The following is a 13,048-nucleotide window of genomic DNA, read 5'->3' as shown; positions in this document are numbered from 1 at the left end:
ACTTTAATCTTGGCGACCTCCCAGAGAAGTGGTATTATCCCCACTTTACATTTAAGGAAACCAGAGCCTAAAGATATTAAGTAATTTTCCCAAAGCCACACAGTTGTAATTCAAACCAACCATCAAGTCTTTTCACAAGAAATGTATGTAATTACAATTCCCAGCATTAATTTGAGCTTTGAGTGCTCTGTGATTCCATAGGGTTTTAATATTTAAACAGCCACATATGATTTAGCATTGTTCCAAGGAGGAAACTGAGAAGACACTGACCTCATCAGAATTTTTAAAGTATGACGATCTCTTTTGATATAACGGTTGTGAAACCAACAAATGTTTATTGATCTAATGATTAATTAAAAGGCAATATGAGATTCAAATAGCTACATGAGAAGAACACTGTATTAGGGACAGAGTAACTAAAACTAAATCTAAATAACTCCACCTCTTAAAAGTCTTGTGACCTTGAGCAAATTGCTTCAGCTTTCTATGATAAAACTGTCAGACTTACAGTAGCTATCTCTCTCAGGGTTCTTCTACCATTAAAAAAAGTGAAAAGAATACGATTCACTTTTGGATAAGCCCACAGTAAAGTGAAAAGCACATAGTAAGAATTTTAAATTTGCCATTGTTATAAAAGGTTTATAGCTGCAGCTGAAGCAATTTCTCCCACTATGTAAATGAAATTACATCAAATAGATAAACCTAAATGTTCATTAAGAATGTACAGGGTGGGGCGCCTGAGTGGATCAGTTGATTGAGCGTCCAACTTCGGCTCAAGTCACGATCTTGCAGTCTGTGAGCTCGAGCCCCGCTTCAGGCTCTGTGCTGACAGCTCAGAGCCTGGAGCCTGCTTCTGATTCTGTGTCTCCCTCTCTCTCTCTCTGCCCCTCCCCTGCTCATGCTCTGTCTGTCAAAAATAAACATTAAAAAAAAAAAAAAAAAGAATGTAGAGTGTGAGGGGTGCCCAGGTGGCCCAGTGGGTTAAGCATCTGACTTGGGCTCAGGTCATGATCTCATCGTTTGTGAGTTTGAGCCCCACGCAGGGCTCCCATGCTGGTGGCCTGGAGCCTGCTTCAGATTCTGTGTCTCCCTCTCCCTCTGCCCCTCCCCTGCTCTCTCTCTCTCTCAAAAATAAACATTAATTAAAAAAAAAAAAAAAAAAAAGAATGTACAGTGTGAGATTTACCTGTGGTTACACACGAGCAGAGTTGAACACCAAAACTTTGGTGACCTCCCCTGACAGACTAACGCCGATAAAAGCAGCTATTTCTTGGAGATTTCTAAGTATGTAAGTTTGACATTGGCCTTGATGCAGGTAGGGAAACCAAAAGATTCACTTCCTGCAGTATATTACCCTCCCATTAGATATCCGCCTTCTACCTCTACACACGTGACGTAACAAACGGACACACTGACAAACACAAAAGAGAAAATATAACCTGGTAAACGGAGCATAACCAAACGCACCCCTTGAAACGAGAAATTAACAACTGCAGATAGGAGGCCGCCTTTTAATTTTTTTTTTTTTTCAACGTTTATTTATTTTTGGGACAGAGAGAGACAGAGCATGAACGGGGGAGCGGCAGAGAGAGAGGGAGACACAGAATCGGAAACAGGCTCCAGGCTCTGAGCCATCAGCCCAGAGCCTGACGTGGGGCTCGAACCCACGGACCGTGAGATCGTGACCTGGCTGAAGTCGGACGCTTAACCGACTGTGCCACCCAGGCGCCCCCAGGAGGCCGCCTTTTAAACGAGCTGGTTTACCCCAGCTCTGACCCGGAACCAGGTGGCCAGCCAGAGAACATTACCTTGGATGGGAACACATGACTTTTCATTTCCATCGACGATGTCCTAACAAACAATAAAGTTGAATTACCTTTGTTTCCGGAGTCAGGACGTGCCGTGGAGACTGGTTTCGAGATGCCGTGTCCTCTGGATCACTCATTTATTCCCTAAATACAATATTGAATAAAATCTCAGCAGCCATCCTCTGCCATTACGTTATTCCGCCCCCTCCACGCCTCCCCGCCTAATGTATCTCCTTCGTAGGGCTCAGACAGGATAGCATTCCTTCCAGTTTCGTAACAACAAACACAAAAACCTATCAGATAATTTGGTCCACTTACTGTACCCGCATCTCAGAATTAAAATCTGGCTATTATTACATGTAATGACAGACTGAAATTTTAGGTCATTGCCATTTTCATCACATTTCTTTTTATAAGCCAGTCATATTATAACTAACAAAGCATTTATACTTATGCATCGGATGGTCATTTATTCAAGAATATTGAAGAACTGTTATCTCCAGGTAGCATGCCATGTCCTAAGGATTCATTAATGACATGTCTTAGCACTCATGGAGAGCCACACCCCAGAGTGATTAGTTAGGTCCCTGGACTCTCAAGTCAATTTCCCAGGGGTCAAATGCTAGCTCTTATACCAACAGCTGGGTGACCTTGGACAAGTAACCTAAATTCTTAGTGTCTCAGTTACCTTAATAATAACATAACAGTGCCCATTTCACAGGGCTTTTAGGATTAAATAAGTTAATATTTATAAAGCAGAGCTGTACCTCATACATAGGAAGTGTTATGATCATTATATAAAACATCATTCAATAAAATGGAATTCACTTTCTAGTGAGGGAGTCAGTCAATAAACAAATAAACAAGAAAATTATAGCTAATCATGGGACAAACACCAAACAATTTACACTCTTAATTAAAACACACCCATTCCTGTCACTGGCAAGCTAGGTTATTTGGATGAACTCCCCTGATGAACACAATTGGGAATCAACACAATTTCAGTTTCTGAGAGCCTCCTGGAACCAATGGAGGGATTATAAAGCATCAGCCTCACCAGAAGAAGAGGGATCCTTCCTGGTTCACCCAAAGAGCCATACCCTCAGCCCTTGGACCGCTTAGAAGTAAGTTGTACCCCACCCCCCTTCCCACCCTCCACAGGTCTGCAAGGACAATTAAGTTGCTTTAGAACAGAAATGGTCTGGAGTTTAGGAGAATAATGAGTGGATTTGTTCCCGGAGGGTGCGGCCATGGGCGGGTGCTCACATACATCTCATTTTCATTGTCCCACACTCCTCAAGCCATGAATGTAGTGTATATAAAGTGATCATGTGTGGTAGTGCCCCTAAACTCTTGAAAATCCTTTCTAGAGTAAGTTAACTTTGCTTTAGGCCTTAAATCTTCATACAGTTGGGTTTTTTTGGTTTGCTTGTTTGTTTTTAAGGAAAAGGTGTAAAATACAATGACATCCAAGAATATGAAGAAACACATCGACAGTAGGGGCAGGAAGTTAGGAAGAGTCAGCTGGTCTTGCTTGAACTTCAGAGAGAGGCTGCACTGTACAAATCAGCCTTGCTCAGGTCAAGTGTAAAACCAAAATGATTAGCAGTATTTTGTCACTTGCAATTTGTGTACTTGTATACACACATTCATGTTAACCTGATGTGGGTTCGGGATGTGATGCTATAAAAAGCGGATCCCAGATTCAGGCATGGGTGTAATGCTCAGTCATGAAGTTTATAAACTAAATCCAGCAACATGATGTGAAAACACAGAAAGGAGAAAAGGAATATCAAACTACCCATACATTGATGACAAGGAAAAGGCCACTGGAGATCAGCGTCTAATTTGCAAAGAATGGAAGCATCTATAAAAGAGAGGAATAAAGGAAGGGAGGAGAGGAAGGAATGGAAAAGACGAAAAGAGTAAATGTAAAAATAGGGGCAAAAAAAAAAATAGACTAACCCTCCAACGTTAACTATAGGTATCCCTGGGTGAAAAGAATATAAATGATCTTTATTTTCTTCATTTTGATTAGCTGTGCTTCTTAAATTCTCTCATCATGTGTTTTCTATTGCCCAGTTCCCACTATAAATGCTTTAAAAGAAAATAATCTATTTCCCAGTCTCCAAAGAAACGCCAGGTTTAACCTTGAAAGTTCTTATTTTAATTTCTAGTATGCAAATCTTGCCCTCTAGGAATTAATTCTCTTTTGCCTTTGAGTGTTATCATTTATTGCACTTAAAAGTGCACCTAAGGGGGCGCCTGGGTGGCGCAGTCGGTTAAGTGTCCGACTTCAGCCAGGTCACGATCTCGCAGTCCGTGAGTTCGAGCCCAGCATCGGGCTCTGGGCTGATGGCTCAGAGCCTGGAGCCTGTTTCAGATTCTGTGTCTCCCTCTCTCTCTCTGCCCCTCCCCCGTTCATGCTCTGTCTCTCTCTGTCCCAAAAATAAATAAACGTTGAGAAAAAAAAAAAAAAAAAAAAAAAAAGTGCACCTAAGAGGCCAGTGAATTAGGAAGGAAGGAAGGAAGGAAGGAAGGAAGGAAGGAAGGAAGGAAGGAAGGGAGGGAGGGAGGGAGGAAGGGAGGAAGGGGGGAGGAAGGTGGGGACGAAGGAAGCAAAGAGGGAAGGAAAGAAATGTTCTAATTCAAACTACACATTAAAAAAAATAAAATAGGACAAGAAAAAATATTAAGAAATGTAAGCATTGTCCAATCTAAGCATATTTAAATTCTGTAACATTAAAAGTCACCTGCTATTCACTGGATAGATAAATCAACTTTTCAATGTAGGTGGCTTACTTCTATAAACTTTCCCATCACTTAAACATTTCACTAAATCCTCCTTCAGTGAAGAACTTTTCAGATTGGTCAGAAAAAAAATGTGGCCATACTACGTTTTTTCCCTTTTGGACAATATATTTTTCTATAACTCTAATAGATTGTATCAAAGGGGAACACTTTTGGCTGCTAGTAACAGGAAACTGTATTTAAATCTGTGATGAAATCATAGGAATATATATTATCTCACTCAACTAGTAGTCTGGAGGCAGATGGTTCCAGGGTTCTTTCAGGGGCTCATCAATATCATCAAGACCCAGACACTTTTCACACTCCCATGCCATCATCCTTAGCATGTTGGTTTTTATTCCCATGCCTGTTGACTCACTGCTACAATATGGCTGCTGCAACACCAGACATCATATCCTCATGCTGTGCTTAAATGTAAAAATCAAGGGTACAGCAAAAGATTTTCTTCTCTCAGAAAGCTCTGTCCTGGGGCGCCTGGGTGGCGCAGTCAGTTAAGCGTCCGACTTCAGCTAGGTCACGATCTCGCGGTCCGTGAGTTCGAGCCCCGCGTCAGGCTCTGGGCTGATGGCTCGGAGCCTGGAGCCTGTTTCCGATTCTGTGTCTCCCTCTCTCTCTGCCCCTCCCCCGTTCATGCTCTGTCTCTCTCTGTCCCAAAAATAAATAAAAACATTGAAAAAAAAATTTTTTTTAATAAAAAAAAGAAAGCTCTGTCCTTTATCCAGGGAGGAAACATTCCCAGACATCTTCCTTATGGCCCCATAAGTCAGAACTGGATGGGTACTCCTAATTACCAGAGGCTGTGAAAGTATCTATGGTTTAAGCCTTCCTCCTTGATCCAGTGTCTTCATCTGTGATGGAATGGCACTATGAGGACTTGTCCTGTCCTCGCCTCCCAGGGGGTGGCCTGTCTTTGTTCCAGTCCTGGTGCGCTAATTCAAAGTTTACTCTCTAAAACTAATCGCAACGAATAAGTGAAATTACACCACTTTCTTTTTTTAAAATTTTTTTTTTCAACGTTTATTTATTTTTGGGACAGAGAGAGACAGAGCATGAACGGGGGAGGGTCAGAGAAAGAGGAAGACACAGAATCGGAAACAGGCTCCAGGCTCTGAGCCATCAGCCCAGAGCCTGACGCGGGGCTCGAACTCACGGACCGCGAGATCGTGACCTGGCTGAAGTCGGACGCTTAACCGACTGCGCCACCCAGGCGCCCTTTTTTTTTTTTTTTTTTTTAATTTTTTTTTCAACGTTTATTTATTTTTGGGACAGAGAGAGACAGAGCATGAACGGGGGAGGGGCAGAGAAAGAGGAAGACACAGAATCGGAAACATAAATTACACCACTTTCAAATACACAGTTGTGCATATCATTTAAACATCCACGAATGCTAAATTAAGAAATTAATGATATAAAATATTCATTTTATATTTCATGCATTAAAACACTCTATAAAAAATTCTTTCCACTAATTCTACATTTTAAGCTGAGACAGGCATCATGTCTTTCACTATTTTTAGGCTTCAGAAAGGCCTAGGGGCGCCTGGGTGGCTCAGTCGGTTAAGCGTCTGACTTTGGCTCAGGTCACGATCCCACAGTTTGTGGGTTTGAGCCCCATGTTGGGCTCTGTGCTAACAACTCAGAGCCTGGAGCCTGCTTCAGATTCTGTGTCTCCCTCTCTCTCTGCCCCTCCCCCGCTCATGCTCTCTCTCTCTCTCTCTCTCTCTCTCTCTCTCTCTTTCTCTGTGTCAAAAATAAATAAACATTAAAAAAAAAAAAGTCCTAGAACAGTGATGCTCAGATGTCAGTTGCTCTATGCCCACTCCTTCCGTAGAGTTATTCATGACATCAAGGAACATCAAAATAGTTCTTTGAAAAAGAAGAGCATCCTGCAAGATGAAGCAGGTTGGAATTCTGCTTTCATTAGTGAAAATGGCCTATGGCAACTCCTTTCTACCCAACCAATAAAAAGCACGCATATGTTCCCAGGAGCACAAGCCTGAACCTGGCCGAAATCCACTGGTTCACATCCTCTAGTGGCTCAGGGCTGCACTGGTACTCCCCAGGTGGAATGCCTGTCCACTGGACCTCCAAACTTAAGGGAAGGAAATTCACATCTTCACTAAGTCCCTTAAGGGCCCAAGACTGGCAGGCTGCGGTCTCACGTGCTAGTTAAGACCCTGGGAACTGGAGTCAGACCTCCTGGGTTCAAATCCGGCTTTGCAACTTACCAGGCATGCAACTTTGAGCAACCATTTACCTTTCAGTGAGGGTCTCCTCGCCTGTCAAATGAGGAAACAACAGCACCTACATACTTGGGTTCCTGTAAGGAGTAAATGTGTTACCCCCAGAGAGCGCTGGAAACCGCGCCTGGCAGGCACACAGACAACTTGTTAATATTACGCCTTTCAACTAAGGGTGCCTGCAACTCTGCAACATTTTGCCTGGATATGAAACAGTTCCTGTGAATTACAAAACTGGACCCCTGGGAATTGAGTGGCCATGGCTGGGGACCCGGAGAGAAAGAGAAAAAAGAAATCAAGAGCAGGGGCAGAGGAAAAGCTGCGGCAACATTTACCCTGCGGATCCCACCTACAGCCTCGGTCTCCTGGCCAGGGTCTCCTCTACTGTTTCTTCTTCTTCCAGAAGGAGTCCGGCCGGCGTGAGGCGCAGCTCAGCCTTTCTCCAATCAGACACCCCAAGGCCGGCGCCACGTACGTGACCTGATCCAATCTCCTGCCCTGGAGGGCGGGAACGCAAAGTTCCTACCTGCACCTGCGGCAGCTGTGGCCGCCTCCTGGGTTGGTGTTCCCCCCCGCCCCCTTCCCGGGCGTTCTGGTTTCTCGAATACTTGGCGAATGACCAGCAGGTGGGCAGACAGATGTCTTTCCCGTGCAAAGGACCGAAGTGTAGGAAGGTTCAGTACACCAGAGTGAGCAGCCGAGGTCCCATCTCCCGCGGCTGCCGGGGAGTCGCTAGCAGGGAAGAGGGAGGCGCGCGAGAATGAAAGGCTACTAACCGGGAGAGCCTATCTGGGTATTCACCTGGGGCAGTGAGCCTGGCACCTGTTCCGCCGCGGGGCCCTCACGCCGGAGCCGAGCGCGCTGCGAGCCCAGAACTGCCGCCACCGCTGCGCCGAACAGAAGTTGGAAGCGCCAGGGGAGACGAGCAGCAGCAATCGGCTTAGCTGGACTGCAGACATTTCGGCAGGCACACCTTCCAGAAAAAAAGCCCGACCTCCCCAGGTTGTCCCAAGCGCACCTCCTCCGTTCTCTTGGAGGTGAGGTCGGCTCAGAGTCTTGGGATCTTCAGAAGCCCGAACAGGTGAGCAATCAGGGTGGTTTTGCATCCGCCAAGACAGAGCTCATTCCAAGGTGTCAACCTGGGGTGCTACCCCGGCTCCGGAGAGGTTTCGAGCCACAGGCGCTCTGCGTAAATTTGCGTAATTTGCAGTGTTTTCCTTGCGCAATTAGTGCTGAGCCTTTCCGCGCACACGTCGGTTGTGGAAAAGAGAATGTAGGGTAGAAGACAGAAGGCAGCCATCGGCACACCCCACCACCCATGAATAACTTGGGGTGCTTCGCTGATCCGTAAAATACAGGGAGCAGGAGGTTTGCAGACCCAACTGCAAACCGTGCCCTGGGGAGAGGGTGCCTTTTTAGGGGAAGAACTTTTGGCGGCTTCATCTTCTATTGTTTTCAAGTCGTGGCCCGAGTGTGCCCTCGGGGCATCCTGGGGAGGAGCCGGGGCCCGGGTCTCTGCTGCGGAGGCCGCTGCGCCGCCTCGCGTAGGCGCTCAAACTTTCCCGGCGCTTTCGAGAGCAGAACTTTTCCAACAACAAACACCGCTCAAGTTTTGCTCCCCGGCGCGCCGGCAACTCCCGCCAGCACCAGGCGCGTGGGCTGGGACGGAGCCCAGAGGAAACCTGGAAATGCTCCCGGGCGCAAGCGAACCCTGCGCGTTCGTACAGTTAGTGCCGAGCGCGGAAGGCGCGCACAGGTGTCTCGCTCCCCATATTAGCACCTTAAGTGCTAATAAACAGTCTCTTCGGGCCGCAGAGCGCTGCTTTAAAAGCTGGGGAGAAGCAGATGGGTTTGGAGTTCCTGATTGCGCGCAGCAGGTTTCTCTCCTTTGGAGGAAGGAATTGCGCAAAAAAGAACAGACGCCTTTAATTTGTAACTAAAAATCTCAAGAGTTGCGCTGCCTGGTACAAAGTCGGTGCATATGTTGATACAGAACTAAAAAGAAGAGGACGTTTGCCGCTTGGCCTCATCTCAACCATCGGCTGGGGTGGCTTCGAAGAGACGTAAGATTGGTGTCTGGGGAATAAAAGGAAGAGTGGGACCGCGGTTTTCAAGGGAAATTAAGTCTAGACCAGTTTCTCTGAAAGCGGCAAGGCAGAAGTTCTGTCAAAAGCAGAATTTAAAAGAAACAACACATCCTGAGCTTTTCCCTCGCTCTTATCGGCATGTAAATTCCCCCCAGAAAATCACATCGAAGAGCATTCTGGGACAGAAGTCTATGGAAAAACATCTTCAAGGGAAATTTCGGAACTGTTGACAGGAGTCTAATATTCAGTGCTCACCCATAGCACACCCCCTTCCGAGCGCCCTCCGCTCAGGTGCTCATCCAAGAGGAGGCCCCGCGGGGCCGAGCTGGGTCACTTTGGGGCGTCCCTCTACAATCAGGGTAACAGGCCAGGCCAGCTTCCTCCGGGGCCGGCTTCATCCGCATGCCCGGGAACCTCCCCCGGCGGCCCCCGCGCAGACCACCGCACCGGCCCTGGAGGCCAGGCGAGGGTTGAGGCGTGGGAGAGCCAAGGTGTCTGGAGACCAGATGGTGGCGCCCTGGAGGCCATCACTCGTCCGCCCGCGCCCCCGGGGACGCGGCGGTGCCCTCGGAGGGCCGCCTAGCTCCCGGCCTGCGGGTGCTCGGACCCGGGCCGATCCGGTGACGGGCGGAGCGAGGGGAGGAAGTGGGGTTGGGGGCACGTGACTTGGACAAACCCATAACCACGTTCTGTTTGCTTCCCGGGTACAGGCCGCCGCCTAGGCTCCCACCCCGTAGCCTGCTTTCCTGCCGCGGACCGCCAGCCCCACCGGGAAAGAGGGCCCTTCCCCACCTGCCGCGCCCCGCGCCGCCCGGCCATGGCCGACAGCGGCGGCACGGGCAGCTCTGGGTCCTGGTGGAAATCGCTAACCAACAGCAGAAAGAAAAGCAAGGAAGCCGCGGTAGGGGCGCAGCCTCCCGCCCAGCCTGCCCCCGGGGAGCCCGCGCCGCCCCCGCCACCCAGCGCCGACTGGACTGGCAGCTCCCGGGAGAATCAGCACCCCAATCTCCTTGGGGGCGCCGGCGAGCCCCACAAGCCGGACAAGTTGTGCGGGGAGAAGTCAGGCAGCAGCCGCCGCAATTTGAAGATCTCGCGCTCCGGCCGCTTTAAGGAGAAGAGGAAAGCGCGCGCCACTCTGCTCCCCGAAGGAGTCAGGTCCCCTGAGGAGGCGGGCTTCCCTGGTGACCCCCACGACGACAAGCAATAGCCACAGCGCGGCGGGACTGTCTTTCTCCCCACCACTCCTCCCTACCCTAGCCCGAGAATTGCGGCCCGCCCCAGTACCTGGTTCTAATCCCACCAACTTCTGAGTATTCACACGAGGCCTCCACGATTTTAATTTCCTGGAAATTGAAGTGTCGGTTAAGTTTTCAATATTTCATGGCTCGAGGAGGCACTGAATATGTACTTGTGGTAAGCGAAGATACCTGCCACAGAGGAAGTTGGCATAATCCTTTTTTTCCCCCAAGAGTGGCCCCTCGTGCCACCTGGGGAGTGAGAAGGGTACTTCTCTGAGTGGGTCACTCACCTGGAACTGCACAGCCCCTCCAACGAGGAAGCAGTGCTCCGATTCAGGACTCGCTGTTGGAGAGCAAATTACACTGCTGTTTTTAACGCCAGAGAAATGCACTTTAGAAGTACTTGTGTAGACTCGTACCTAAGGGAAGGGCTGAGAGGGAGCAGGAAGCATTCTTAGGTAGAAGCATTAGAAGTAAGGCGAGGTTGCTTTTAATGTTGAACTACAAAACTGTACTGCCTGTTTTAGTGTGGACCATTAAACCCGCTGCACCCTAAGCCTTGAGGTGACATTTGTGTTTTTTCCATTGCAAGACTGAAGTCTGTCATACTTAAAAGCAGGCATACGAAATCCAAAGTGACAGAGTTAATCATTTGCCACACAGTACAACAGCTACTCCTGGAAAGCTAGGGGAGGGGCACGTTTCTCAGAACTAGCAACACCCGGACTGGCACCAGTTAGCCGGATGTCTCTATTTACTAATTAAATTTGAGGAAGGGAAGGGGAGGTACTAAATAATTATTCCTAAATTCTCTTTGTTACTTCGGTACATCTTCAGACAGTAGAGTAACTCACAATGCTAGTAGTAATTCTTTTTTGTATTGTTAACCATACTAACAATTCTCTGAAAATCCTTAAACAAATGGACTGGACCCTTAGTTTGTGCAAAGCCATCTTCTTTTCCCACCCCTTTGCTGCAAAAGCTTACTTTAGTCTGATTTATGCATTTATCTAGTTTCAAAGCCTTTAGATGTACTAATCTGAAGATTCTGAACAAAAATCCACCTGTTTGCTTTTGTTATGAACTTCAAGAAAAGGAGTAAATGAATACCGCTTGCTTTCAGCAAATTACAAGGAGTTATTGTAGTGGTTAAGGGCCACTGGGCTCTTTCCACCACAATTCAGTTCATTTATAAACATCCAGAAATACATAGGGAAATTGTAGTGGTCACAGTGTGTGTGTGTGTGTGTGTGTGTGTGTGTGTGTATAGTTTAGATAATTACAAGCAAGAACTTGATTGGAGCTTCTAAATGTGTTCTATAGAAAGAGGCAGATTTTTGTTTCTCTCAAATTAGTAATTTATAAAATACCAAAACATGTTCATTGGCTAAAGAGATTGAGCAATGAAACTTGATGAAAATGGCTAACCTCATGAACCAAGCTTGGGTACCAGCACAATAATAGAGTTTACCATTTGATATATGAGTTTCCACATACCAAAGATTACTCCAAAGGAATTTTTTTATATGAGGATTATGAACGCCTTACATTAAAAGAGAGAATGTTTGAGCTTTTTTTTTTTTTTTTTTTTAATCTTGAAAAGACTTTTTTGCTGTGTATTTAGAACTGAGAGTACAGGGGCGCCTGGGTGGCTCAGTCGGTTGGGCGGCCGACTTCGGCTCAGGTCATGATCTCGCGGTCCATGAGTTCGAGCCCCGCGTCGGGCTCTGGGCTGACAGCTCGGAGCCTGGAGCCTGTTTCGGATTCTGTGTCTCCCTCTCTCTGACCCTCCCCCATTCATGCTCTGTCTCTCCCTGTCTCAAAAATAAATAAAACGTTAAAAAAAAAAATTTTATAAAAAAAAAAAAAAAAAAAGAACTGAGAGTACGTAACCAAAGAGTCATCAGGGTGAGCCTCCTGGATGAGGAAGACTTCAAATCTGTTTTAAGTGGGCCTCCCCTCTCTAGACTCTGATGCAAAAGAGAGAGAGGAGAGCATGCTGGGGAGATTCACAGTAAGAAGGGACACGTGGGCTTGGCAGATCACTGGGAGTAAAGCAAATAAAGCCTTGGAACACCCTCATAAAGCATTTTGATTTCACTTTGTAGAAAGTAGTCAAAATCAGAATAAGCATCCCAAATAGTTTTCCCCTCCCAGGAGGACCAATAGATTAGGACTATACCCATTCACAAAATTAAGCCTGCAATTGCATAATTTAAAAATGTTACACTCATTCTTTCATCCGTAGTTTTATTGTTTTAAAAAACATTTTTTCTTCTTAAGAACTTCTGCGTTCACAAAACACTGGCATCTTCCCAGGTTCTGCATCTAGCCTGGGATCCCATCCAAGTCTAGAATTGCTGCAGATAATCAATAGCAGACCTATAGCATGGAACTTATCAGCATGGTATCTTTACCTCGCTGTTCTGGAAGAATCGAAAACCATGCTAATGGCAGTTATGACAGCGAATGCAATTCACAATCTATGGTTGCGGTTTGTAATTACAGAGTTTTCGAGCAGTCCTAATTGTGCAGTGGGAGGAATGCACTGATTTAATCCCAACTCAGTGAAATCAGAAACCAGGCAAAATTGGTGGGATAAAAAGATCATGGGTAAGATGAGATAATTTGACAAAGTGTCTTACTGGGATTTATATGCTTTACAGATGATTAATTACATTCTCATATATACAGACTTACATTTTTTTTTAAACCTCATGATAATGTATAGTAAATCAAGGGAAGGTGTTGAATTAAATTTGGAGTTAATTAGATTAGAGACTTTTGCTTTCTTTAAACCCCTTTACAAATGAAATTTCAACCACAAGTTTGGAAACCATTAAAAAAATGTTAATACCACGCTT

At 46.4% G+C, this 13,048-nt stretch overlaps 1 protein-coding gene across 4 annotated transcripts; it reads left to right on the top strand.

Moving 5' to 3' along the window:
- The first annotated feature begins 7,800 nt into the window (after positions 1–7,800).
- PRR15 (proline rich 15) lies at positions 7,801–10,740 on the top strand. Of its 4 annotated transcripts, none has more exons than XM_086693569.1 (2): positions 7,801–7,940; positions 9,657–10,740. In XM_086693569.1, the coding sequence occupies exon 2, from the start codon at positions 9,764–9,766 to the stop codon at positions 10,151–10,153; it is 390 nt and encodes a 129-aa protein (XP_086549695.1). In that variant the 5' UTR covers positions 7,801–7,940; positions 9,657–9,763; the 3' UTR covers positions 10,154–10,740. The 4 variants fall into 4 exon arrangements, with proteins under 4 accessions (XP_086549695.1, XP_086549702.1, XP_086549698.1 ...); XM_086693576.1 differs by lacking the exon at positions 7,801–7,940 and adding an exon at positions 8,090–8,922; XM_086693572.1 differs by lacking the exon at positions 7,801–7,940 and adding an exon at positions 8,090–9,237.
- Positions 10,741–13,048: the final 2,308 nt, after the last annotated feature.

Source organism: Puma concolor, chromosome A2 (assembly GCF_028749965.1).
Source record: "Puma concolor isolate L17-30 chromosome A2, mPumCon1.1.hap2, whole genome shotgun sequence".
NCBI lineage: Eukaryota > Metazoa > Chordata > Mammalia > Carnivora > Felidae > Puma > Puma concolor.
The sequence above is the reverse complement of the archived record's forward strand: the minus strand, read 5'-3'. Positions and strand labels throughout refer to the sequence as shown.

What these genes read in the sequence shown, in the direction of transcription:
- PRR15 (XM_086693569.1), top strand. Translation starts at nt 9,764, where the DNA reads ATGGCCGACAGCGGCGGCACGGGCAGCTCTGGGTCCTGGTGGAAATCG.